This window comes from Pagrus major, chromosome 10, assembly GCF_040436345.1.
Source record: "Pagrus major chromosome 10, Pma_NU_1.0".
NCBI classification, from domain to species: Eukaryota; Metazoa; Chordata; class Actinopteri; order Spariformes; family Sparidae; genus Pagrus; species Pagrus major.
Window position 1 is genome coordinate 1,844,996 of NC_133224.1, and position 27,603 is coordinate 1,872,598.

Sequence of the window (27,603 nt, forward strand, 5' to 3'; positions counted from 1 at the left end):
GCAGACCTGAATGACACAGAAGGAAATCTAGTGAAATATGTTGTTATTTCATATAATAATGTGTAACATCGGTGTGTCCACTTGAAATTTATTAAGATCAGTTTACTCGTTATGTTTAGTTCTTAAGCTGTGAACACAGTCATATAAACTTCATTTTCAAGTTTTAGTAGAAAACTTGTATTACAAATACGTAGAATGGAGTTTGAAAGACGTGAGCAGTTTGTCGAGTTGCATCATGGGAAATGTAGGAGCTAGTACACTAAGGGCATGACCAATACCTGTCAGTAAAAGGGGGACGTCTCAGCCTCTGCACATTTAATAACAGCCATGTTATGTGACATTAAAAATGAAGGTGATGTATTTAAGATCCCACACACTATTTTTAGGTCAGCACACATATAAGCTCATTTGTAGTTTGGCCAGCTGAACAGATGTCCTTGAATCGATCCCTCCCATGTGCTAAGATAACGTTCAGGTGGATGTGATTTACTCATCAGAGGCTCATTCACCTGCAGCCATTGTTCACCTGTTATGATAATGGCTGTAACTTAAGTTTTCAGCAGTTCATCACTTATTGAGTAGCACTGTGATAGTGGGAAACATGGCCACACAAACAAGCGGAAAAGCCGGATATCACATTGTTATTCAAATCAAGGCATCAAATCAAGGCTTGACTCACGGTTTATTATAACACTTTTCAGAACCTGGATCAGCCGTATCCGAAGCACGACCAGGCAGACCAAAAGTGACCACACCTTCAGAAGATAAAGAATCTGCTATAAAAGAAAATGTGGTGATCTCAGTGGATGAGTAGCAGTTTCTAAACCACTTTCCAGGAGGGGAATCAGTCTGGTGCTATAACAGTTCAAAAGCATTAGCAAGGTCCAACGCTGATGTTAGGTGTTCAGGTCTGGCTCCTGTCAGATGGGGTTGAGGTCGGGGCTCTGTGCAAACCAGTCAAGTTCCTCCACACATAACTGGGAAAACTATTTGTTTATGGGGCTGCTTTATGCACAGGGGCACGTTTAACAAGAATTGCCATAAATCCTCATAAGCTAACATCAGGGAGAACAGCCATAGAACATAAGTAACAGGTGTCCACATATTTTTGGCCACATATGCCATCTTTCTCTCTCTCTCTCTCTGTCACATCTGTCACATCAGAACAAGTGTAAATGGTCCTATGCTGCCCTCTGCTGCAAATCAGTGACGTATACACATCTTAAAGCACTAACTAACCCTAACAAATAGACCATTCCCAACTATTACAACCCACAATATTCCTTCAGCTGCTTATTACCTGCACACAGGTGAACATCCTGGGAACGGACATTGAGATGGTGACATCTTACAAGTACCTGGGAGTTCACCTGAACAATAAACTGGACTGGACTGATCACACTGCAGCAGCATACAAGAAAGGTCAGAGCAGACTCCATCTGCTGAGGAAGCTCAGGTCCTGTGGAGTGCAGGGGGCACTCCTGACAACTTTCTATTACTCTGTGGCGGCATCAGCCATTTTCTGTGCTGTAGTCTGCTGGAGCAGCAGCATCTCGGCAGCAGGCAGGAGCAGACTTGATAAACTTATCAAGAAGGCCAGCTCCATCCTGGGATGCCCTCTTGACCCAGTGCCGGTGGTGGGAGACAGCAGGATGATGGACAAGCTGTCATCGCTGCTGGTGAAGGAGTCCCACCCCCTGCAGGTGAGGTGTATGGGCTGTCGTCCTCGAAAGGTGTCGGTGTGTAGTATGTTGATAAAAGATTCTGCGGAGGCAAGGCTGGGTGGATTTGACAGAGCAATCTTTATTGAAACAGATTTCAAGCCAGCGTCCGAACCAGAGTGTGGCCACTCCCTGGTATTCTCAAATCTCAGCAAAGTGATGCCCAAAATACTTTGCCCTCTGCTCTATCAGAACTCCTCTCAGACCCTCAGTCTTAGGAGATCAACCAAAATCACCCCCGTTCTCTGGTGTGTGTGTCTTTTTAGAGTCTATTCGCTCAGGCCCGCCTATTTCTCTAATTGTTTACCTTTTTGGGGAACTGAGGGCCCCTCTATCCTATTAGAAAAGGATGGGTCTGCATAACATCTCTCTCTCAAGGGAATATGTGTACATGGAGGTGTGTGCGTGACTATGTTGATGTTAGTCTCTGTATACTTAAATGGAAATGTGTACATTAAATCAACCCTGAACCTCTCCCTATCCTTAGATGGAAATGTATACATTGAACCTCTGAATTCCTCAGTCCTTGGTGTGGGCCTCTTCCTTTAGCTATTCTCTGAAGCACACTACAGGACTAATGTGTTGTTATCCTGAACATGAGACCTCTACATTGTCTCCTTCCCAAATATTCTTAAAGAAAAGCATTTGATCCTGTCCTATCCTGTCCTGTTACTCAGAGCTCAGGAGGTATAAGAAACACTCAGACACTACACAGGTCACTATCACAGCACTGGGCAGCTCCTTCAGCGATAGGCTAAAACACTCCAAGTGTGTGAAGGAGAGGTATCGCAGGTCCTTCCTGCTGCTGTCAGAGTCTACAATCAGCACTGCTCACAGTAGACCTCATTCTGCACTCTGCACTGTCAATTTTCCTAAAACCCATATTTATTATTATATTGTAAATACAAATTCACTGCTGTTAATTTTGTACAATATCATGTTTATATGTATATACAAGTCTATTCTATTTCTTACCTTCTTCATTTATATTGTTAATTTTTGGCTATTGTATTATTATTATAGTTTTTTTTGTTTTGTTTTTTTGTAAATATTCTGTCCTTTGGCTGCTGTGGCAAACAAATTTCCCCGTTGTGGGACAATAAAGAAATTCTGATTCTGATTCTGATTCTGATTAGTATTATTCCACATTTTCAAGTCAGCAATGCAGTTTAGCCTCCACTTTTCAGCAGCCAGCATTCACAACCGTAATTTCTTAATAAATTGCCTTCTCTAGTTGCAACATAAGATAACTTAATCTTTTTTGATGCAGTCCAGTCTAGAAGTAAACACAGTAAGTGCTCAAATAGAACACACTTTGTGACTGAGGTCAAAGTCTTTTGTTTTATTGTCTTTTTTTTTATCAGAGGACTTTCGTTGAGCAGCTTTGTAGTCTGAGGGGAGAACTGACTCAGAGATACAACAGGTAGGTACCTTTTATTTATTAAATACAGCTTTATTTCAGTTTTCACGGTGCTCTCATGACCCTTTCATTTCAGTGAATGTGTTATTTTATAATGTGGAGCAAAAGCATTGATCAGAGCCGCCTCTGTAGCTGCAGCAGTGTGCCAACTGCCGAATGTCTCACCGTGTGTTTGACTCATTCATATAAGACGTCTTCCAGCTTTGACTTGTTTATATATGTTATGTTTGTGTATTATATATTACCAGCGATGGAGTGTAATTGAGTAAATTTCCCAAGAACAATTTTGAGGTTTGTGTACTCAACTTGAGTATTTCCATTTTCTGCTGCTTTATACTTCCACTCCACTACATTTTGGTGGCAGAAATAATTAAAAAACATAAATAAATAAATAGCTTTATATCTTTCTTTTGAGACTTGTACATGTATTGCCAGGAAATCACTTTTATTACTTCGCCTTTCACTTTTACCAAAGTAATATTTTAACACCGTGTCTTCAACTCAAGTGTGACGACTTGGGTGTATTAAATGACACTTATGTGACAGAGTTTACAAATGTAGGGGCACAGTGTCAATTCATTTCCTAAAATTTTTTGCCTTTATTGGACCATGACCGGTTAACAGGTAGAAAATGGTGAAAAAGGTTGCTGGCTGAATTCCAACAACGGTCACGACCAAGCCGTTCAAAAGTTCAGTAGTTGTAAAGGAAATGTTCCCTCACTGTACTGCAGGGAACAGGGGTCATTAGCATGTAGCTCCTGCTTACCTGTCATATAATAGCTTGTAACCTATACCTACATCCCTATTTTACAAGCTACTCAAGGAATGAAGGTTCATTTATTGTCATCAAATAAATATATGTTGTACAATATGTGTTTATAGTTGGAGTAGTGTGACTAATTACCCATTTTAAAAGTTTAATTCCTTCATTTACTATTGAGGCCTGATAATAACGTCTTCACAATATTTAAGTTAAATGCCACTCTTTCTATATTCTGAGACAACGATACCTGAGCAAATGAATTATTAAGAGGGAAAAAAGTTAATGTTTACCTGCGTACCATAGTGTGTGTGTGTGTGTGTGTGTGTGTGTGTGTGTGTGTGTCAGAGAGTAAGACTGATTTTTGATTGTTGAACTGGTAAAAAATTTAATGATCAGCCGCAGTTAAGCAGAAACCAGTCAGAAGTTTCAAAGAAATCACTATTTGTTAACTCCTTATTGGTAAAGAGCAAACTATTATTATTTAATCATGTTGGAATCATTTTCAAATATTTTGCTTGGTAGTTGGACCTGTAAAAGTAAAAGTGCATATTTCTTTACATAAATTAATTCTTATTCATTTTCCCAGAATTCCAAGATGCTTTGCCTGAATCATGGATTGTTCAGTTCCATCAGAGGTTCGGTGTATCAACACACCGTGACCCTCCTCCTGCTGGCAGGCTGTTTTAGAGGTAACTTACACCCAAACACCAGCACCATGTGAATCCAGTATGAAGTTCTGAGTGCAGCTTTTTAAATGTGTTCTGTGTCGTTCCAGGCCAGTCTCAGGCGGCTCAACCATCTCAAACAATCGTGACATTAGTTGGTGAAGACGTCGTCCTGCCGTGCCGCCTGGAACCTCCCCTGGATGCTGTTTCAAAGAGTGTGGAGTGGGGGAGACCTGACCTGGAGCCCAGATTTGTCCATGTGTGGCATGAAGGTCGAAACCACCTGGCGAACCAAAACCCGTCTTACAAAGGAAGAACATCAGTGTCCATCGACAATCTGAAGCAGGGAGACCTTTCACTGCTTCTCTCTGCAGTGAAACTCTCTGATAATGGAGTATACAGATGCTACTTTCCCCAGAAAAGTAAAGAATCTACTGTTGAGCTTGTTGTTGGTGAGTCAGCGTACGATTTTTTTTGTCCATACTGCTCCTACATAATGTTTAAAGCCACCATGTGTAGCATTTGTTCTCCTCTCTTCCATCATCAGGTTCTCTCTCCACACCTGTCATATCAACGACTAAATACAACAGCAGTGTGTTAGATTTACAGTGTGAGTCTGCAGGCTGGTATCCAGAACCTGAGGTGTTCTGGCTGGACGCTGAGGGAAACCTCCTCTCTGCTGGACCTACAGAGACAGTCAGAGGTCCTGATGACCTCTATACTGTCAGCAGCAGAGTGACTGTGGAGAAGAGACACAGCAACAGCTTCACCTGTAGAGTCCAACAACAGAGAATCAACCAGATCAGAGAGACACATATTCAGATTACAGGTGTTTTTTCCCTCCACTAAAATCCTTTTCATTTCTTCTTCCAACAGCTGATGTCTCGTTGTATATAACCACTGTTCTGTTGTGTGTTTTGTCATTTCAGCTGACAGCCTCGAGGTAACATCTTATTCTGCTCTTGTCAGTGTTATAGTGGTTTTTGTGCTCCTTTTTATTCTTGCAGCAGCCTGTGTTGGGTGGAAATGGAGACAAATCCAAACCAAAGGTAAGTTTAACTGAAGTGACTGGCCACAATATGTCACTGGGGGCTGTGTTTTAAAAATAATATAAATTAAGGCTCAATTTCATCAGAAAAAGATGTTCAAAAGGAGAAGTCTGTATAGATGGTAAAATGTTACACTAAGTTTGGTGACTTGACCTGGCTGGGCCTTGTGTCATGAGCTGGTATTGGTTCCAGTCCACCTTGAAACTGCAGACAGGATCTAACTGAGTATGTCAGAATTCAGATCCTGTTACAGATAGTGTTTAATTTTGTAATAAAAAACTGTATATGCTGTAAAATATTTAAAATGTTTGTATTTTGTCTCTGTGGTGTTCACTCTGACACCTTTTTTCTACAAAATGCATCAGCAGAACAAGTCTGAACTGAATCTAACACTGTTACCTGTTTTTATATTCACACAGACACAGATACTGAAAAGACAGACAGTCATCAGCTCATGGGAGACAGAAAGACAATCGAGGATTTGCAGGAAAAACTGGCAAGACTTGAAGAAGAGTCACAGAAGAAAGAGGAGGAACTGAAAGACTTTGAGCAGGAGGTTCATAATAAACTGACTGAACAAAGTAAAGAACTGCACAACCAGAGTGAGCAACTGAGACGACAACAGGAGGACATGGAGACAAACATTAAAGAGATGGAGAAGAAGATCCAGTCAGTGGAGAAGACGGCAGAAGGTGAACGATTCTTTAAAATGAAAGAAATCACATTAGCTGTCAAAACTCAGCTGATCAATAGAAGACAAGAAGATGAAACACTTTACATGCAAACACAGACAATACTGAGCAAAACAAATGATTTGTTAAAGAAGATGACAGACAGGGAAAAGTAGGAACCACAAGAAGAAACTCAGTGAGCAGCTGGAGGAGATTCAGAGGAAACTTCAGTCACAGCAGACAACAGAATCTTGACCCGATCAGATTATCAATAAAGTTGTTGTTTTTCTGGTGCACATACAGATTTGTTCATTTCAGTAATGGGATGTACAGTAAAAATATTTTCATTTGTCAGATGTCATCATGAGAATAAAAAAAATGCAAATTTTTGTCAATAAGAAAGGTCATAACTTTTCACATCAAAACTGCAGCTATTTTCTACAAAATATTATTCAAGAAATTCAATTTATTTTGCATTTTGTATAGTTTTCAGTAATATTTTTTCTATTTTTTTTCTTAAAGTTTTTGTGATTATTGTGACCAAAAGTGACAGAACTTGAATCTTCCTTAAGGAAAAGAAAATCACACCAGAAAATCAGAATTGAGAAAAAGAGAATATATATGTATGTGGAAATACAATAACTAAATATTACACTGGTGATGTGGTACAATGCAGTTGAAGTAATCTTTGATGTGATGTACATAAATATGTATATATAACAGTAGTAAAATAAACATATGTATACTGTGTCGTGTGCAGAAACACAGTTTATATATCCAAGGAGATTTATGTTTGTTGTATTTATTTTTTACGACACTTGCTATCATCTACTTTGAAAGTGTTGTGGTTAACACAAAAGGGACCCGGACGCAGGACACACAAAGGCAGGCAGGTTGCAAACAGGAGGCGAGCTTTAATAGTAAAGTTGATGTCAGAGAACACAGGGAGGAATCTAACAATACATGAAGCATCACAGAGACACTGGGAACAAAACAGATTAACTGATACAAACAGAGGGAAGGACACAGGGACGGGTGGAACCAATCAGGACCAGGCTCACTATGACAGCTCCATACTGACGTTTGTAGTGCAGCAGTTTGTCCTGACATGATGCAGGTTCACACAAGTCATTTTTGATCAAAGATTCAGCAGCTGTTCTGTTGCACAAAAACCAAAGAACGTAACTATTGTTCTCTGTGGGCGAGCTGCCTTCACTGAAACAAACCCACAGCTTCGTTTCACAGAGCTGCAGAGACGCTGCGGTTACTGTTCACAGGGTCAGTCAGGGTTACAGAGACTATAAAAACAAAGAATGAAAGAACAAAAATAAATATGATGAGCAAGAGACTGTGTGCTTTACAGAGACCTAAAATATCTTAACCTGTGTTCACCCCATCTCATGATATGCACTGATCACAGATAGGCCTCATGCAAATACAGTACATACGTCAGTATTTACAGTACAGTCATCTTTTCCATACACTCAAGCCTCAACATGAAACATGCTGAAAGTAATTTTATACAAAACAGAGTTAATAGATTGTGAAGTCAATTAAAAGTCATATTTCATCAAACACATACAGATTATCATGTCACAATTTCACACACATTTTTTCACATGCATTTTTAACATCTGAATACAAAATGAATAGTAGAATCCTGCTGGTTTGTATATTCCAGCTCTGTTTGTCACGCCTCTCTTGGCCACAGGTGCAGGATAGGATACACCTGTGCGTCCTCGCTCATAGCTCCTCTGGCAGGCCTCCTCTCTTCATGAGCATTTTAGGAATTGCGGCATCCTTCGACATGGCACGCTGGTAGCACAGGCAGGAGGGCAGAGGAAAGAGGAGATAAGGAGGCACAAAATAGAGAAATGAAAAGCTAAATAAATTGATTTTATTCTAGAAGCTGAAGTTAGTTCTAATATTTTTTACCTCTGTGTTTCCCAGAGTCACGTTTTCTCAACACCAACAGCAGCAGAGCCACACAAAAAACTGTGCTGACAGTCTTTATGAGGGAGTAGAGGAGAACAGGAAGCTGATCGGAACAAAAGGGAATGGTTCCTCTGTGATATTCTGGAACGACAATGCTGTCAAACTGTCACACAGCTTTGACTTTTCACATCTGTGCTGATTCAATAAATTGCATTGGTGTCTTTGGGTTGGCAAAGTAATCTGATTTCATTCTGGTTATCTCTCACCTGTGACAGTCAGCTGGCTCTCTGGGGATTCCCCAACTCCAGAGATGCTGCACTTGTAGACTCCTTCATCACACTTCTTAACATTTTGAATCTTCATGTCTCCAGTCGCGCTGTTCCTGATGAGGACGTCATCTTTATAGAAGGAAGCTGAGATGTTGGAAGAAGGTGTCTTGGTTTTGCAGTGTAAAGTCACATGGTCTCCCTCCATCACCGGGTGGACAGGAGTCTCCAGGATCAAAGAACCAGCTGAACACATACATTATTGTTATTATTGTGAATGATGTGACCATATAAATTAACATTGGTGACCAACAGTGTACTTAATGGTTAGTATATTCATACATCATCATTTTTGTGACAACCTGCTCCTTTCAAACAGGACTGTTTTCATTGGTCCATGTGTTGTGATATTACACTTGTTTAATTTCAGTTCAATGGTCCTTAACAAAGGACTTTGGCCAACTTTCAGCAGTTGTAGTGGCTATAAAAAAAAACGTTGGATTTTTGTGGCGACCAAAACCAGCTATTTTTAACTGGAAGTCCAACCATTTCAATCCGTCATTGTGGCCACCAAAACATGTATTTTAATCCAAACCACAATGTTTTCCTAACCCTAACCAATAGGGTTATCTGTGGTTTTGCAGAAACTCAATTAGCTAACATTTATTCTGGCAATTGGGTTGGACACTACTACAAAACTTGCATTCATTTATTATATGGAAAGCGGCTGATTCGATGCACAAGCATGCTGGGATACCTGGCCACGTGGACCAAGCTGGTGGTGCTGTGAGAGTATGTGAAAAATTCAAAAATTCAAACGACGCTCATATCAAGAGCAGCTATGTGTACAACCAGGAAATACCAAAGCAACTGAACACATTGTTGACCTACCAGTAACGCTGATGGTGACAGTCTCACTCTTCTCCCCTTCTCCAGTCTCACACCAGTATTCTCCACTGTCATCTACATAAACATCTCTGATGATGCAAACAGACTCATTTAAAAATCCCCAGCTTGTGCCACATGAAGTATTTTTACTTGAGATGTTCTTCATCAGTCTCCATCCAGGCGACCTTTGAAACCCCTCGCAGTAAAAAGAGATGTGCTCGTACTCGAAGTATTGAAGTCTGGTTGGAACAACACGAGGAAACACTCCGTCTGACACCAACAACAGAGACGGAGACATTAAAAGATGCAGAAAGTAAAATATTTCATCAAATCAAAACATAAAAATGCACCTCGACTGCTCTGTAAAGGCTGGAGAAAAGCCAATAATGGAAAAACAAAACAGACAAACAGTTCTTTCATTAAAACAAATATTACTAAATTGAGCCAAGTGCATCATGCATTGGTCAAGGAAGCCAAAGCGCTTAATTCATACAAATTTTTTTTTTTCCTTCTTGTTGTCTGGACATCCTCTCTTAATGATTTTCTTTAACTGCACAAAATGTAAACATAGCTTGTGTCTTAAAATAGGTATATAATGCAAAAAAGGGAAGGTTAAAGATGACGACAAAATTAAATAGTTAACTTATACTTACAAGCTATTTGAGCATAGGAACAGACCTTAACTTGCGCCACCAGCATCAACAATAGATTGATAACTGTACAGACAAAGGAAGAGGGTTGTACATGTCTGCTACCAAAAATAATCAATAAATAATTATAACATCGCCATAATTTCAGAAGCAGCTCATTGCCTTCAATGCCAACTGAAGTAAAATAAAAAAACAGAGTTCATGGATAAGCCTTAATCAGTAAAATGTATCATATTTTATAAAGTGCTAATATGTAGCACCCTTGCACCCAAGTACAATGTTGGTCAGCAAGGTAACTAGTAAATATAGATGCTGTACATGGTAAATGTAGTTCATAGGCAATTATACACATACAGAATGTAATGTGGTAAAGTACAAATATAAAATATCATAAAATGTAGATACGCAAGTAAAGTACAAGTGTACAAAAGTCGTACTTAAGCATGGTACAGTTTCTTCAACGCTGCAGTAAACCTGAAATGTTATTGTTTTGTGATTGAATCTTTTCAGGCCTAAAAATTATGTAAATGTATATTTGATGTAACCAATAACACCCTCTGGAAACTTCACTCAACAGGTTTGCCTGACACTGACTTTATCGTAAGTAATAACATTAAATTACACAGATGTAATAGTTCAACTTCTCCTGCTCATCCTCAGAATATTACAATATGAGACGGACTCAGTACTCACACAGTCTGATGCAGAGAGATGTGACCTCCATAATGTCCTGCTGCTGACTGAACATAAGACTCATTTGCAGTTGACATTCAATGCTATGTATAAATTGCACTTCCTGTGTGGCTTACGTCTGCAGTTTGAAGGCTTCATGTGTGGCTTTGTGTCATCTTACTCAGAAGGGAGATGTCCTACACTGCCCTCTGCAGTAAATCAGCCTCTGTCACCACTTGATACTGCCCATGACCTTGAAGACTAACTTTTCAATAAATATAAATCATTGATAAATATAATTATTATTAAGAATATTAAAGGTAATGATGGACAGAAGGTGATTGGAGGTAAACCACTCTTTGTAAGCTGTCTGGCTGCAGTTTAAGGGATATGGTAATAAAATGTTTTTGTATAGTGCTTATCTTAACGTAGTTACCAAGTACTTTCAGATGGAACAAATAATTAAAAAAAATAATAGAATAAAAGTTTAATCAACAAAACATGAATGAAACTGTAACCATTTACAATGTGTAACCTTAATGTGGCAGACTTAAATCTGGGCTGCATGCTTTAGAAACATCATACTTATAATGAATAATTATGTCAGCACCATGCACATAGTACAGAATATACAGCATACAGTAAAAAAAAATTGCATAAACAATGAAGGCCTTCAGGGGGCAGCAGTGAGCTTAGCAAATCAATCACCAGTGTATTTAAATGTGTCTTTTCCCAATGATTATCCATGTGTTTATTTCTTTTCAGGAAGGATGTGTCAAGCACCATTTACACATAAATACCCAGTATGGAAACCATGCCATCACATCTTTTAACTTAGTGTGTTGATGACCATGCAGTATATAATTACGGCACATAGCATAGGAATACACAGATATCATGGGGACATCTGTCACACTTAAAATCTAAATATTGAAATGTATTTGTAGGACTGGAAATATCTGAAAGTGTGGGATCTTAAAAGTTAATTACATTCATTGGGTAACAGCATATATAGGACACGACTACATTGTCAGCGGTTTACATAGTTGCAGCTGTAAACTCAATGTGTGTGCTGATGTAACAGCATCATGTTAGTATTTGACCACAATGAGTGTATTTTAAAATCTACAGATGCTCTGTCTTTGTAAACAGACGTGTGAACAAGCAGAGCAGATGGAACAGTGTTTTAACTGTTCCACTGTAATAAAAAATAGAAACAGGTGCTTTTAGTTAGCTAAAAAGCCATAAACTCAATCATGCCTTTAAGACACATAGGATGTACAAACATGTCTGCAACACATGCTTCTGCTTATTTTAACTTAAAAATAAAGAGCAAAGATGGATTTTGTATTGCCTAATTGATCATATAATACAAGCAACTGTCTTCTGTTAAAAGTGGGTTGATACTTGAAGAGGGAGCTGGTGTTGCAATGGAGCTGGATACTCCTGGTCCTGTTATTAAAAGAAATAGAAATAATGCCAGTCAGAAAATACTTTCTTCAAACTGTTAAAGAAAACAGGTTTTAAAAAAGCAAAGGGGGGGGGGGGGGGGGGGGGGGGTCTTACCTGTGCTCAGAGTATAGACAGCTTGTGCAGTCAAGGATTGATCTGATAGCAAGAACACAGTGTAAGTCACAGATACTTTAATGAGGACAGCAAATAAATTAAACATTGAAATATTAGGTTGATGTACGTAGTTGTGCTATTGAACAGTTATTGTTTGAATGTGCACCCTAGGGCTAAATTCTCAGCCAAATTAAGTTGTCTCTGTATATATCTCCCCTGAACTGCACAACTCACATTTTATTATCATTTCTTTGCAGATGACACCCAACTTAACATTTGTGTTGAAAAGTTATACAGATGTCAGATTACTTAGTATTTAAAGATGGGAATCCTAATAATCGTAATAATAATTAATAAAAAATACTGTTAATATGTTTACCCTAATTCCACCTGTACACAGTTAAACTGGCACTTTTATGTGTTCATGAGCACTCAACCAACAAAGCTGCAAGGTTGCTGCAGACTTCACATGAATATATCTGCACCTCTCCTGATAAATACTGTGTCATGTACTTCCTATAGAGATTGACTACTTGGTTCAGTTGCAGCTTCCCCATTGACTGTAAGTTAAGCCAACACAGAAACTGCTCACCTGTTTCTGTTTACCTGTTTCTGTCTGTGGGTTTCTTAGGTGTTTTTTGTTTGAGATGCTAATAAAAAAGCTAAAATTACCACAAGCACCTATGCTTCTGAAGCACACACAGGCGAAGATACTTTAAAACCACATGCGTGACCTTTTAAACCTATTTCTAAAATGTTAGTTTATTAACTCAGTGGTTTGCAACCCTTTCTGCTTGTGGCACCATATGTCTATTCACAGCCACAGTTGTCAGGATTAACTTACAGGGTGACGAACTTGAAACTGTTTAGCAATTAGCAGTTTTAACTGAATAAAGGCATAACAGTTCACATTTTGGGTTTATCAGTGTCATATTAATTGCCTTTTTTCTTCCTTGGTTTTGTGACAGAGGCCTGTGTGTCTTGAGATTCATCTGCACTGGTCTCTGCAGACATAATCATAAAAAAAATAAAATTGTGTAACAAGTATACTTCTGTGTATGTCATTATGAAGTTAATTACCTTGTTCCCTTCTGGGTTTCCTGACGACAGCATGCGTTTGCAGTTGAAGATCACCTACACTGGCCTCTGCAGACACTGAAATAAAACTTTTAAAAAAGTCACTAAAATCTGGATCCAAGTTCCTACATGTGAGCAGCACATACCTAATCTATTTAAGATTAGCAGAAATTATCATTTGCTTTGATTATTATTGACAATGTGTGTGACAATCCATCAGGCGCTGCCTTATCAGCCTGCTCCTCGGATCAAATTCTACAAGTTACTGAAACCTAACGGATACAAAACTTAACATTTGATGGTATTTTTAATAAGTGTATGTTGATGTAACAAATTGTACATTGAACACCATACTTAAAACATGGTATCAAATACTAATTTAATCAAGTATTTTTACATGTCTTACCTCTGTGCTTTATATAGTAACATCCCATCACCAAAAGCAGTAGGAGAGCTGCAAGTAACACACTTACAACCATCCAGAGCAGGGTGAAGAGATGACTATCAGGATGTAGGATCCCTGTTTTGTATGTTGGAACAAAAAAGAAAATCAAGTGGCTTCTCAATGTACGTTAGTTATTTCAAACTGAAGTGTGATCCTTTCCTAACTATAACCAAGTGCTTTTTTTTAAACCTAACAAAGCTGTGACTGTTTGACATCAACAACAAAAAATATATGTATAAAAATAAAAAATAAAAATGAAAATTAAGTCAGAAAAGGTTGGCTACACTGTTTTCACTCACCTCCGACAACCAGCCGACTCTCTGGTGATTCTGCAACTCCAGAGATGTTACACTTGTAGAGTCCTTCATCAGACTTGGAGACATTGTGGATGGTCATCTCTCCTGTAGAGTTGCTCCCAAGGAGAAGGCCATTTTTATAGAAATAGGCTGTGAATTTGGAGGGAGTTGTCTTGTTTCTGCATTGCAGAGTGACATCTTCTCCCTCCTTCACAGGAAGAGCAGGACTCTCCAGGATCACAGGACCAGCTGAAAAACATCAACATGAGTAGGAGTAAACTTCCTTTTCTTAAAAAGAAACTTCATTTTAATGTTTTTTAGTGAGTAACATTCTAAGTTCATATGTGTTGAACATACCTGTCACTATGATGTTGACAGAGTTGCTTTTCTTTCCTTCAGCTTCACACCAGTATTCTCCGCTGTCCGTTGTGAAGGCAGTTGTAATGGTGCAGGATCCAGTTATCTCCACTCTAACGTTACATATCGTATCAGTTCCCTTGATATTCCTCATCACTCTCAATTCTCTCAAATGTTTAAAAACGCCCTTGCAGTTTATAGAGACAGACTCATATTCAAAGAGCTGCAGTCTGGGTGGGGTGATAGTAGGAAATGTTGCATCTGAGAAAGAAAAGACAGACATGAAATTTGAAAAGTAAATTTTTCTGATAAAACATCTCAGACACACAATTTACTGAACCTGCACTGAGAATGTAACCGTCTCTCCATCAAGCGACAAGGGTTTCTCTTCCGTTAATTATATAGTTGGTGAACTATGTTAAAAGGTGATGACCATATTTTTTATGATCAGATTAATTTTGCATCATGTACACATTGAAAACTACATTTTAATTTGGACTAAAGTATAAACTGGATATAAAATGTTGACATATTCAAGTTATTCACTTACCAGCTTTGTTAGAGTTGTGCTGAACCTGTGCACACAGCAATGCCAGGACATTCATCACTGTAAAGACAAGAAACACTTTTTTAAAATCTCAATTCATATCTTAAGGCAAAGAAAAACAACTCATCGGAGATCATCGTAGGGACATGGAGGATTTTACATTTTCTGAGGATGCAGTGATATATGACAGACTCAGTACTCACACAGTCTGATGCAGAGAGCTGTAACCTCCATATTGCCTTGCTGCTGACTGTCTGATCATTCGGGTGAGACACAGCACAATGAGGTGAGCGCTTCCTCTTCCTGTGGGGCTTATTTCTGGGGACTGAGGCAACGGTCTTCTCTGCGCTGAGAAGTCTGAGCTGCTCTGAGAGAAGTAACCAAAACGTATCTAAAGTAAACCCTTACTTATATTCTCTGCATTTGTAACATAACAATGTAACATCATGAATGTAAATTGAACTGCATCTGTTGGACGCTTGGTCAGTGGCCTTACGCATTCAACAACGCTCAACTACCCCTCTAGTGTCAGTTTTAGATGTGAATGTGGTCAAGTCAGCAATAGTACATATGCAACCTCCACTTAGACATCCAAAGTAAAGTGACAAACATTTACAAAATATGTGTTTTGGACTGTTATAAATGTTGTGAAATGCTTGCTGTTGGTTAGGTTTAGGCTTTGAAATCTATCACCCCGGTCTCTGGGAACAAAGCTCAGTGTATGACCTATTCAACCACCCCGACCACCTACCAACTTGGACATACTACTGCACTAGAAGGGCGCTTCATGTAATGTAAGTTCTCAATTAGAGAATTGTAGAGTCACTGACCAGGCTGTTGTATTTGACATGTTGACATGCTGACATGAGAACGGGCTGCACTCACTTATATAGCTTACGTAATTTACACTTTAAACTGCTGTTTGTAATTAACCCCAGTGATGGGAAGATTAGTTTTTGGGTGACCACCGTGAGTGAGTGCATCTAAAATGGGCAGTTCATCTTGTAGACAGCGCATTCAGATGAGTGAACAGGCAGAGCACACAGACCGAAGTCTTAAAAATACTGTGAGAAGGCTGATGGTAATTATTATACTGGTGATGCCGACCAGCGTAGTCATTTTTGTAATGTGTTAAAATGCTTCGCTTCGCCCATGCCTATTTATGACTGTGAACTAAGATTTATACTTTACATTGTCATTATTAGAATTGTCTTTAGAAATATGCAAACTCTGCAAACTCTTTAACTGTCTGTCAGTATACTTTCTGCAAATTGCTGTCTTTTGTTGCATGCTCTTAAAATACAAAAATGTCAATGGTCATGTTCATTAATCAATAAAACCTTAACTCTTCAAGGACTTGCAGATGTTCTGACAAAATATTGCACCCCCCCATAAAAAACAAAAAAGGATGTATCTAGGATGCAGTGATCTATGACAGACTCAGTACTCACACAGTCTGATGCAGAGAGCTGTAACCTCCATGTTGCCTTGCTGCTGACTGTCTGATCATTCGGGTGAGACCAAGCACAATGAGGTGAGCGCTTCCTCTTCCTGTGGGGCTTATTTATGGAGACTGAGGCAACGGTCTTCTCTGTGCTGAGAAGTCTGAGCTGCTCTGAGAGAAGTAACCAAAACGTATGTAATGTAAACCCTTACTTATATTCTCTGCATTTGTAGCATAACAATGTAACATCATAAATGTAAATTGAACTGCATCTGTTGGACGCTTGGTCAGTGGCCTTACGCATTCAACAACGCTCAACTACCCCTCTAGTGTCAGTTTTGGATGTGAATGGCTCTGTGGTCAAGTTAGCAATAATACATATGCAACCTCCACTTACACATCCAAAATAAAGTGACAACATTTAACATATTATGACACGTTATGTGTTTTGGACTGTTATAAATGTTGTGAAATGCTTGCTGTTGGTTAGGTTTACGCTTTGAAATCTATTACCCCGGTCTCTGGGAACAAAGCTCAGTGTATGACCTATTCAACCCCCCCGACCACCTACCAACTTGGACATACTACTGCACTAGAAGGGCGCTTCAAGTAATGTAAGTTCTCAATTAGAGAATTGTAGAGCCACTGACCAGGCTGTTGTATTTGACATGTTGACATGCTGACATGAGAACGGGCTGCACTCACTTATATAGCTTACGTAATTTACACTATAAACTGCTGTTTGTGATTAACCCCAGTGATGGGAAGATTAGTTTGCGGGTGACCACCGTGAGTGAGTGCTTCTAAAATGGTTAGTTTATCTTGTAAACAGTGCATTCAGACGAGGTAATAGGCAGAGCACACAGACCGAAGTCTTAAAAATACACTCCGATGCTGTGGCTGAGGCTGATGGTAATTATTATATTGGTGATGCAGACCACCGTAGTCATTTCGCCCATGCCTATTTATGACTGCGAACTATGATTTATACATTACATTGTCATTATTAGAATTGTCTTCAGAAATATGCAAACTCTTTAACTGTCTGTCAGTATACTTTCTGCAAATTGTTGTCTTTTGTTGCATGCTCTTAAAATACAAAAATGTCAACGGTCATGTTCATTAATCAATAAAACCTTAACTCTTCAAGGACTTGCAGATGATAAATATTGGGTTTGTACAGAGTTTATATTTTTTGGCTCTGACCTCATCACTCCAGTCAATCAAGCACCAAACTCAGCACAGGGAGTGACGATACCAAATAAGTTTATTTTTGTAGCAAGTTTCACATAAAAAGACAATTCAAAGTGTGACCTGCATCACATAATGCATTAAAACATTACAGAAGAAAAACAGTGTGATGAGAAGTTACAATACAAATGTTATGACAATTTTATCACATTTAACAGAAAACCAGCAAAAGAAAATGTGCATGTGCATCAAGATAAATAACTGTTGGTGCTAAATAAGTAAAAGATGACCTTAACCCTAACCTACATGATCATTTAAGTGTTTTTCCACTCAGATTTTAGTATCAGCAAAGTGAAAATGTCCTTGAAAACAGGTGGAGGCGAGGGTGGAGATGGACCTTTTAAAATGCTATATAAACAGCGGTGGACACGGCAGCAGTAGTAGCCACGAATTTCAGAATGAACATGCTGTATGTATATAAACATGTGCCATGTGAGAGTAGCAGTGGACCGGAGTCGATTGCCAGAGCTGGCGTACAGACTCGGGTGAATTAAATCACCACCCCTACATGTAATTAAATTGCTCCATTTGTACACATAGCATGCACCTTCAACCAGAATGTCTCCTCCAACTTTCAGTAAGATGACTCCTCTGTCTGTGACCTGCAAGACAAACAGAAAGACAAAATCTGTGAAAACAATGGAAAAATATCACACACAGGCATGCATATCAGTGCTTCCTCGTATAACTGGTGCACTTGCTCATATGCAGCCAAATGGAGCTGGTGAGTGAACACAGGACTGAAATCGCCAAAGAGAGCTGGACACACTCTTAAAGCACTTGCACCATGCACTTTAGATCTTGTGCCATAGATCCTTTAAAACCCTTCATTAATGGAGTTTTTTTCAATTGTCGTGAATATGGTGCAGATGTTTCGGAAATTGCTTCGGTGAGCTCATGGTAAGAGTTGATGTGATGCGGTTGCAAGATGTGTAAAAACTTGTGGACTTCATAGTTCCTTGAGTTAAGATTATTTGATTCCCGACTGATCTGTGTAAATGCCACTTGGAAAACTTTAAAGTAGCTTACCGGTTTGATGAAAAGCGAAAGCACAGACTGAGGGAGGAAAGGTCGAGGTTCCTGAGAGAATTAAAGAAACACCAAATTTAAATATATGTACAAGATAATGATCTACCAGGAAACACCACAATAACTTTAGCAATCCTTGAATCAAAATGAAAATGTTCTAAAAATCCACTGGAGTGATGACAAATTATAAGGTAGTGCTATTTTAAGTAAATATTGGCATCACAATCTACGCTAAAGGGCATGCTTTAACTTTTAACAGTTAACAGTCTGTACCTTTTTTTTCTGCAGTAAAGCAGTGCCATCACCAACAACAGAACCACCAATACAACAGTCCAAAAGATCCGTAGCACAGTGAGGCCGTGATGGGAGCAATCAGGGGAAAGCTGGCAGTCTTCAGGAAGGGATCCAATTCCTGCAAGATGTATGTATTTTTTACATTATTTATAAGTATTAAAAATTCATCTGCATTTATGCGATTTTTTTAATCCATACATCTGTAGGTGGCTTGTTAAAAAAATCTAAATATCACAAAAACAGTTTTGGGTTTAGCTAAGGTGGAAAAGGTAGTGAAAATAATAAAAGCACAGTCCAGCGAAGTACAAGCATGGCTAAAAATCCAAGTCATGGTGACGCAAGAATACACGCTGGTCAATTTTCATGGACAGTGTAGTCTGCTAAATATGTATCATTGTTTGACTTAAAATCATCCGATGGCTGTGATGTAATTGAGAAATCAACAGCCAAGTCACCAAAATTAAATGCTGGCAGTTAATGTTTATGTATTTTTTTTCATTTAGATATGAAGAGTTTTCACAGAGCAAGCAGTTTGCATGGAGTGTCCACACTATTATTTGCAACTGATTAGATCCCAGATCTTTGCGATGGTCAACTTAGGCCTAAGTAACTCTGTCTGCTCTCCAAACGATCACGCTGCGGAGTCACGGAGCAGACATACGTTCTCTGTGTTGCCTTCATTATGCTCTGCTAGTAGCAGCAGGGATTCTGCTCAGCCGCCCTGATACATTTCTGTCTCTCTAGATTTGAAGTCATCGATATGTGTCATGCTGCGAGTGACACAAAAGACACTTTGAAATTCAGTATGAGCCACCAGAGCGGCCGGACTGAGACCCATCTGTAGAAATCAGATTTGAATGAAGGATTGGGTCAAATTAGCTAAAATTGCATTTCATGTGGTCTTTTGTTGTCTAGACATCCTAAAATCAATGTAGATACAATCTGGATTGGCCAAAAAACAGATTTGGGCTTGCAGTCTGAAAATAGCTTAAGTTCAGTCAAAAGCAAATTTGTTTTGTTCTGATCCCTCACCTCTGACAGTCAGCTCGCTCTCTGGTGATTCTCCAGCTCCAGTGATGTTACACTTGTAAAGTCCCTTATTAGACTTGGACACACTGTGGATGGTCAGCTCTCCTGTAGAGCTGCTCCCAATGTGGAGTCCATCTCTATAGAAATCAGCAGAATTAGGGTTGGACGTCTTGTTTCTGCAGCGCAGAGTCACATCTTCCCCCTCCATCACAGGAACAACGGGACTCTCCAGGATCACAGACCCAGCTGCTCAGCAGGTGAGGGTAAAAAATATTTGTATTTGTTAAAATTAATTTAATACATAGTGTTGCTTTCAATTAGAGAAAAAGTAGGTTAGACATAGAAAAGGCAAAAGAAATGGTACCATGTAGAAGCAGCCTACTTAAGAGGCCAACATCATGCTAACATCCTAACTTCATAGTATACTCTCTAAAACTCTGTCATTTACACTTATGTGATATGAGGCACTCTTAAATGTTTAAGTATTAAAATGTGGAAATCAATAAACCCACAAATCTTCAAATAGCCACGTCACACATTATTCAAAACTTTTTTTTGTGATTGCTATTGGCTGTACACACCTGTCACTATGATGTTGACAAAGTTGCTTTTCTTTCCTTCAGCTTCACACCAGTATTCTCCGTTGTCCATTGAAAAGGCAGTTGTAATGTTGCAGGGTCCCAATTTCTCCCATCCAATATTACATGTTGTATTCATCCCCTTGATCTTCCTCAACACCCTCCAATTGGTCAAATCGTTTGAAAAGCCATCACAGTTAATGAAGACAGAATCGAATTCAAAGAGCTGCAGTCTGGATGGAACGATCTGAGGAAAAGTTGCATCTGTAACAGAAAGAAAGAAAGAGAAGTATTATTTTCTACATAACATATCTATCATTCTAGATTTTAGCACATAACAGACAGTTAGTGTATTGGTACAGATGTAACTTCAGTCTTAGTTGCAGAGAAAGACAGAAGACTTGGTCCTCTAAGATACCTCATGACAAACTAAAGTGCCTTCCCTTATAATTGTTTTCCATAAATGGATAAATGATAATGATTAGATATAAACTTGCAAGTTTAGCATCTTTGCACTAAATGTGCATTCGTGAGTGACCGTAAGTCCAAAACATGGATTTTGGTATTGTGCATCACATTAAATCCTCACATATCAACTACAATATTATAGAATAGATGTTAGATTGACTCACCAGCTTTGTGACAACAGCTGCGCTGAACTTGTGCAGAGAGCAGCAACAGCTGTACGTTTATCACTGGAGAGACAAGAGAGAGACGAGACACTCATGCTTTTTATATAAATTCACATCTGATAGCTACACAAACCTCACACATCATCTGTGTAGAGATACAGATGTCAGTACATTAAAAGTCAACAGACAGTCAGTACTCACACAGTCTGATGCAGAGAGCCGGGACCTCCATGTTCGCCTCTGACTGTCTGAGCATCACACTGAATTACGTTTAAGATACAGCTCAATATAGAGGTGCATTTCCTCTTCCTGTGCATCTTATTTCTGAGGACTGAATGCGTGAGACAGAGCTGTACTGAGCAAAATAACAACAGACAACCTGACCACACGTTCACATAGAAAACGGACTCACCATGAATGTAGTTGTTCACATACTTACCATTATATTACGTGTCCTACTGGAGGATACCACCATACGGCACACCAAAGAATTCAGTCCGCATAGAAATTCCATCTTTGCATGATGTGTTTACTGACCCCTGACCACTGTTGGGGGTAAAGCACTACAAAAGTAATGTGTAACAGTAATATATTACTTAAAGCAGTGACATAGTAATATAACTTGTTTCTTGTAGGATTTGCAGTAATATTGTTACAGTTACTAAGTCCGGTAATTCGTGTAACGCTGCCGTACCTTTATGGTAATTCTTCTGATGGAGGCGGGCTCAAAGTAGATATCATTTTATTACTGGACTTTGACTGTGCAACCTACTGTCCTTTCTGGTTAGAAGACTGTTTGACGCACACAACAGGTATGTACGTTTTTGACTATAATACTTTTGTTTTAGTTACTTAGTTTAATAAAATGTTACACAACCCTGTGTCTGAAATAGCATATTATAGCTTGTTTGTAGGACAAAAGCCAAGTTGCCTTCATACGCAGAGATTGATCGATTATGACGGTAGTTACTTAAGAGACAAGACTGTACAGGTAAGGGAAGTTCCGTGTCTTTTTAGTTAAAGAGTAACCGTGGACATCGGTCAATCAAGGGGCTGTAAGTTTGCATGCTCGTTACCAACTTCCCCTGACGCTCTGACACACAAAAGAGAGAGACTGGACGAAAAGTAAAAACAAGGTGGTACATTTTGAGCTGAGGTTAAATCCTTTGTAAAACATGAGTGAATACGTACAGAGAAAGAATGACACAGAACAGGACATTTCAATGTCCAGACTCAACTCAACTCTTAATACTGCTTCTTTAGATGAATAAATATTAAAGATGTGAGACTTGTGACGTTAAATAATTCATTAAATGTTCGCCTATTTTGTCACCGCCAGTTGTAGACCTTGACTAATATCTTGAGGAACCCCTGCTGAACTCTCTTTTATTTGACAGTTCATCACAACTGAAAAAGAATACAAATGTCTACAAACTTAAGTTTATATGTGCTTAAAGTACACAAATTGCTGTATGGGTAATGGTTACATTGGCAGTAAAACATCTGTTAAGTTGCATACAGGTGTACCTTACATTGCTGGGAAGGGTCCCCGAAATAATGGTGTCCGATTGTTGCATGGGGCGGTATCGGTGGCATTTACAATATAGTATCAGTATGAAGAAGTATGAAGAAAAGAAGTCTTGATGCTTTTTCAAACTAAATTTTGGTTCACGGTTGATTTGTTTTCATTTCCAGAATTCCAGAATGATTCACCAGAAGAACAGAAAATCCTTAAAACCTCTGCCATGTGACCTCAGTCCTTTGGTTGTGCATCGAACTGTTGTCTTAGTTCTCCTGGCACACTTTTGTATAGGTAAGTTAGACACAAACACAGTTATAAAAACAAGACAAAGAATCTATAGCCATGCTAGCAGCTCTGTGAGACTGCTTAGTACTTTGTGCTAAATGCTTCACCATACTAATATGCCTTGATTACCTTGCTAACATGCTGATGTTTAGCAGGTATAATGTTTACCATATGTACACTTTAATTTAGCCTGTTAGCATGCTAACATTTGCTAATTAGCACTTAACTGATGACACAGTAGGAAGTTTTGCCAGCATTTCATCATGAATCAAAGTTGGGCATACAGAAAGTTAGGCCTTATGACGATGCTAGATGAATGTCCAAAACAAATTTCATGGTAACTGATTAAAAGTTTTTCACAATAACAAAGGAGCTTAAGCAAGAGTTAAAAAGCATATCTATCTTTCTTCAGGTCACTCTCAAGTGATTGGACAACCTCAGCCAATAGTAGCAATGGCTGGTGATGATGTAATTTTGCCATGTTACCTGGAACCTGCCTTTGATGCTGTTTCCTTGACTGTGGAGTGGGCGAGAGCTGACCTGAACCCCAGGTTTGTCCATGTGAGACGGGAAGGTGTGGAACTCCTTATTGATCAGAATCCGTCCTACATCGGGCGAACCTCAGTGCCCATCAGCAAACTAAAGTGTGGAGACCTTTCACTGAAACTCTCCAAAGTGAAATTCTCTGATGAGGGAATTTACAGATGCCTTGTCCCCAAACAGGGAACACAATCTGAAGTGAAGCTTGCTGTGGGTAAGTGGGCATATATCAATTTATCCTGTAAAATAAAAATAACACAACTGACACACTGACACCGCTTCCTTACACCCCTTGGCGTCTCATGAAGACACACTAAGTACCTTTTACTGTTTGTGTGCGGCTTGCAAAGCCTTCCTGCAAAAAAGCAATGTGATTAACATCAAAGGGGACTTGGTTAGGTTTAGGCACAAGAACTACGTGATTAAGCTTCCTTGATGTTTGGTTTTACAGTGGACAGGAATTCTGGTTTCAAGGGCAATGGTCCTGTATTGCACACTGCCCTTCCCAGACCTCCACCCCTCTTGGGAATTTGTCGTTCTGTATACTACATTGGGTGGAGTAGTTGTCTTGTCAAAGGCACACTCGTTAGGTTCGAGCAGAAAAACTACTTGGTTAGATTTCTGAAAAGATTGTTGATATTTGATTTCACATGGGACACAAAATCCCATGTCCTTGGTGAGAGTCCTTTATGCCCGAACTCCACCACTATTAGAACTTTGCAGCTCTGTAGATATATATATATATATATATCAGCTAGAGCAGTCTAATATTGCCGTGTTTGGGTTTACATTGGAGTTACTTTACAGCCAGACGTGTCTCATGCAGATGCCAAATGTCACTCTGGTGATAAAAATCAAACTTGACTTTTAGCAGTTTAATAGGGGTAATGTGTTGGCTACTTCCTAGAATCTGTCTTTTAAAAACGGGTTGCCTGGCAATGGCTGCTAGCCAAGATTTCAGCACATAAACCAGCAAAAAAAAGGCAAATAGTCATTTTAACACTTTGGTTTTTAAGTCTAGCTCTTTTGATGGATTCCTTTACCTTTGGACAGATCCAGGCTAGCTGTTTCCCCCTGTTTCCAGTCTTTATGCTTTGCTAAGCTAACCGGGTATATTAGTCTTGTCATTTAGTCTCAAATGTAGAACTGATCCTTGTCAACTTATTGTTTGAACAATCATTTTGAATTTTTCATCAACAGGTTTGGTCTCATCACCTGTTCTGAGGCTTTCCAGACTCAGCAGTGAAAGCAGTGGAGTGTTGTTAGAGTGTGAGTCTACAGGCTGGTATCCAGAACCTGAGGTGTTCTGGCTGGACGGTGAGGGAAACCTCCTCTCTGCTGGACCTACAGAGACAGTCAGAGGTCCTGATGACCTCTATACTGTCAGCAGCAGAGTGACTGTGGAGAGGAGACACAGCGACAGCTTCACCTGTAGAGTCCAACAGAACAACACCAACCAGACTAGAGAGACACACATACATATTCCAGGTAAATAATAATTATCTATATATCCATGTAATGTTTTATTTATAGTTTGGTGTCTTGCAGACAAAATCTTATTTTCTGTGTTTCGTTACTTCAGAAGATTTATTTGTGGTCCCGTCTTGTCCTGTTGGTCGCATCATCATCGTCTCGGTCGTTGGCTTCATCTGTATCCTTGCAGCTGTCTTGGGTGTATTTTTAATAGGACGTAAAGAAATCCGTAAGTCACAAATTCAGTTTTCTTAACTTTAAGTAATCCAGCAATGAAAGGGAAACTAGGGAATTTTCTACCAAAACTCTTTTTTCCCATATGGACAACAGTTTTTGAAATTGGTCCAGTGTTTACAAGAGGACTGCAACCAACAGCTGCAAACTGGGCAGCAGTATGATCTTTCGGGGCTTGTGAAAGAAAAACCTTTTATTTATCTGTAAGGACACGTTCTATAATAATGTCCCACACAGTAACAATTTGAGCCTGTCAGTGGCAGAAACAACCAATTTCAGTGGATATACATTGATGGTGCGCAACCACCACGTCAGGTTAGACTGTAGTCTGTTTTGTGGCTTCCCACTAGGGCTGTCAAAATTGCTCCAAAATGACGTTCGAATATTCCCTCTAAAAAAAACACATAGGTTCGAACCATTCGAATATCTAGATTTTTTTTTTTAGTTTTAACATATCTTTGAAAACAAACCTACACATTACAAAATAAGTAAATGAACTAATGACCTATACCGTAAAACTTTTAGGACCGTAGACCTCTCTCTCTATGCGCAAACTCCCCTCATGTTGCTAGTGGTGGAATGGTAAGCTAACTGTAGCTTACACAGCTTGCATACAACTTTATCTCGAGGCTCCGCATTTTTGCCGTCTACTGACCAAAATCCGAAATATTTCCAAACGGGGCTTTTTAGGTTGCTTGGAGTCCAAACCAGTCTCTCTGCTGCCGAGTTGGGCTCTGAACTTTCTGCCGATTCGTTTTTCTCTCTGCCATCTCCATCTGCCACGTTTTTTGTCGCGTCTCACTTTCAGAGTGAGTGACACTGTGCAAGTGACCTGTCCCTGACCCGTCATGCAGTGCGCCCACTTGCAAAGCAGCCGCTGATGTGTTTTTTTTTCCACAGTCGAATATTAATTTTCACAATCGAATCTCCGTTTTTTCAAAATAATCAAATGTATATTCGAATTTAGAATATTCGTTGACAGCCCTACTGCCCACTGTAGTGCACTTGCTTAATACCGGACTAATTTAAATAATTGTTGTCTATATCAGTCACTAGGGGTATCACCATTATTATCACATTAGGTTACCATCACATTTCTGTTTTGATTCTAAGTTACATTTCTAGTATATACAACTGAACAAATTGAGATATATACAACAGGTTTGATTTTTAATTTCTAATTCTCACAGAGACCACGATGATCCATGATGATAAAACTGAGCTGGGAGAGGGTCAGTCTCGGACAGGGTCAGACAGAGAGAGTTCACAACTCCTAACTGAAAAGGTAAAAAGGAACCATATGAACAAAAGCAACGGAAACCTTGACAAAGAGTCAGATAAAAATGAGGCACAACTGATAGAGGTGCTAAAGATTATCAAGGCATTAAAGGACCATAAGATGGATCTGAAGAGCCAGAAAGAGAAAGTCTCTGCAATGTTTAAGGAGATTTTAGAAAAGAAGAAGATGATGACAGAGGAAGATAAGAAGTTGACAGAGGAAGAAAAGAAGAAGAGGAGGAAGGAAAATAAGAAGTTGCTAAAAAATAAAAGAGAGATCAAACTGAAAAGAAGAACTGTAGTACGTGATGAAATATTAAATGACACAGATAAACTTATGGAGACCACAGAGGGTATGATCATTACAATGACAGAGATAAAGGTGAGGTTAGAGGAAGACCAGAAACAAGTAAATAAACAACTGAAGGAAATGAAGAGATTAGATCCTGATGAAAACTGACAGAGCAGTCAGAGAATGAGGATGTAAAACAAATGATGAAGAACAATTGTTGTACAGCGACTTAAACTAATACTCTACATTTAAAGGTGCTACTTGTAAGAAAAATGTATTTTTGAGACTCACTCCCAACTCGCTTGCTTTGGGATAGCAGCTAACCCATCCTACAATATTTTTTTTATTACAAATAACTCCTTTAACCTATCCTGACGGAGCAGTGGGCGAAGGTCATGCCTGACAACCATTCAAGATCAAAATTAACCTGTTGTGCATGTCTTTGATGGTGGGAGAAATCAGAGTACCCAGAGGAAACCCATGCAAGCACCGGGAGAGCATGTGAACTCCAACCAGAAAGCGATTTGAATCCCACTGAGTCAAGAGTGCTAACCACTGCGGCACCATGCTGATCCATCAGATACGCGGTTAAATATATTTTGTGCTCTGTTTTCACACAATGAACATTGACCAGTTTATTCTCTCAACATATGATAAAGTGAAAATGACTTAGACTTGATGCTCCAGTATTCTGATGTTGATTTTTTACTGCTGCTGTTTCTGTTTTTACTCCT

General features: G+C 39.2%; 3 protein-coding genes across 3 annotated transcripts; 2 read left to right on the forward strand and 1 right to left on the reverse strand.

The window, feature by feature from the left end:
- The first annotated feature begins 3,100 nt into the window (after window positions 1-3,100).
- Window positions 3,101-5,418, forward strand: LOC141004049 (butyrophilin subfamily 1 member A1-like). The gene is made up of 4 exons (XM_073475545.1): window positions 3,101-3,144; window positions 4,491-4,593; window positions 4,680-5,021; window positions 5,117-5,418. The coding sequence occupies exons 2-4, from the start codon at window positions 4,500-4,502 to the stop codon at window positions 5,416-5,418; spliced, it is 738 nt and encodes a 245-aa protein (XP_073331646.1). The 5' UTR covers window positions 3,101-3,144; window positions 4,491-4,499.
- A 2,110-nt stretch (window positions 5,419-7,528) lies between these two features.
- Window positions 7,529-14,595, reverse strand: LOC141004050 (Fc receptor-like protein 5). The gene is made up of 8 exons (XM_073475546.1): window positions 14,442-14,595; window positions 14,088-14,333; window positions 12,267-12,308; window positions 10,032-10,094; window positions 9,382-9,648; window positions 8,491-8,736; window positions 8,225-8,365; window positions 7,529-7,587 (listed from the first exon to the last, which is right to left on the reverse strand). Exons 1-8 carry the CDS (start codon window positions 14,593-14,595, stop codon window positions 7,529-7,531), a joined length of 1,218 nt encoding a protein of 405 aa, XP_073331647.1.
- An 8,720-nt stretch (window positions 14,596-23,315) lies between these two features.
- LOC141004052 (butyrophilin subfamily 1 member A1-like) lies at window positions 23,316-25,832 on the forward strand. The gene is made up of 5 exons (XM_073475547.1): window positions 23,316-23,325; window positions 23,432-23,806; window positions 24,793-25,080; window positions 25,175-25,294; window positions 25,825-25,832. The coding sequence occupies exons 1-5, from the start codon at window positions 23,316-23,318 to the stop codon at window positions 25,830-25,832; spliced, it is 801 nt and encodes a 266-aa protein (XP_073331648.1).
- Window positions 25,833-27,603: the final 1,771 nt, after the last annotated feature.

Bases quoted from the DNA above. Each gene is read 5' to 3' on its own strand.
- LOC141004052 (XM_073475547.1), top strand. The intron at 23,807-24,792 runs GTAAGTGGGCAT...TTTCATCAACAG, and splicing joins TGAAGTGAAGCTTGCTGTGG to GTTTGGTCTCATCACCTGTT. The intron at 25,081-25,174 runs GTAAATAATAAT...TCGTTACTTCAG, and splicing joins GACACACATACATATTCCAG to AAGATTTATTTGTGGTCCCG.
- LOC141004049 (XM_073475545.1), top strand. From the start codon at position 4,500: ATGCTTTGCCTGAATCATGGATTGTTCAGTTCCATCAGAGGTTCGGTG. The intron at 4,594-4,679 runs GTAACTTACACC...GTGTCGTTCCAG, and splicing joins GCTGGCAGGCTGTTTTAGAG to GCCAGTCTCAGGCGGCTCAA. The intron at 5,022-5,116 runs GTGAGTCAGCGT...TTCCATCATCAG, and splicing joins TACTGTTGAGCTTGTTGTTG to GTTCTCTCTCCACACCTGTC.
- LOC141004050 (XM_073475546.1), bottom strand. From the start codon at position 14,595: ATGAGGAATATCAAGGGAACTGATACGATATGTAACGTTAGAGTGGAG. The intron at 10,095-12,266 runs GTAAGACCCCCC...TTGTCTGTACAG, and splicing joins TGTCTATACTCTGAGCACAG to TTATCAATCTATTGTTGATG. The intron at 8,366-8,490 runs GTGAGAGATAAC...TTGTCGTTCCAG, and splicing joins GAGCCAGCTGACTGTCACAG to AATATCACAGAGGAACCATT.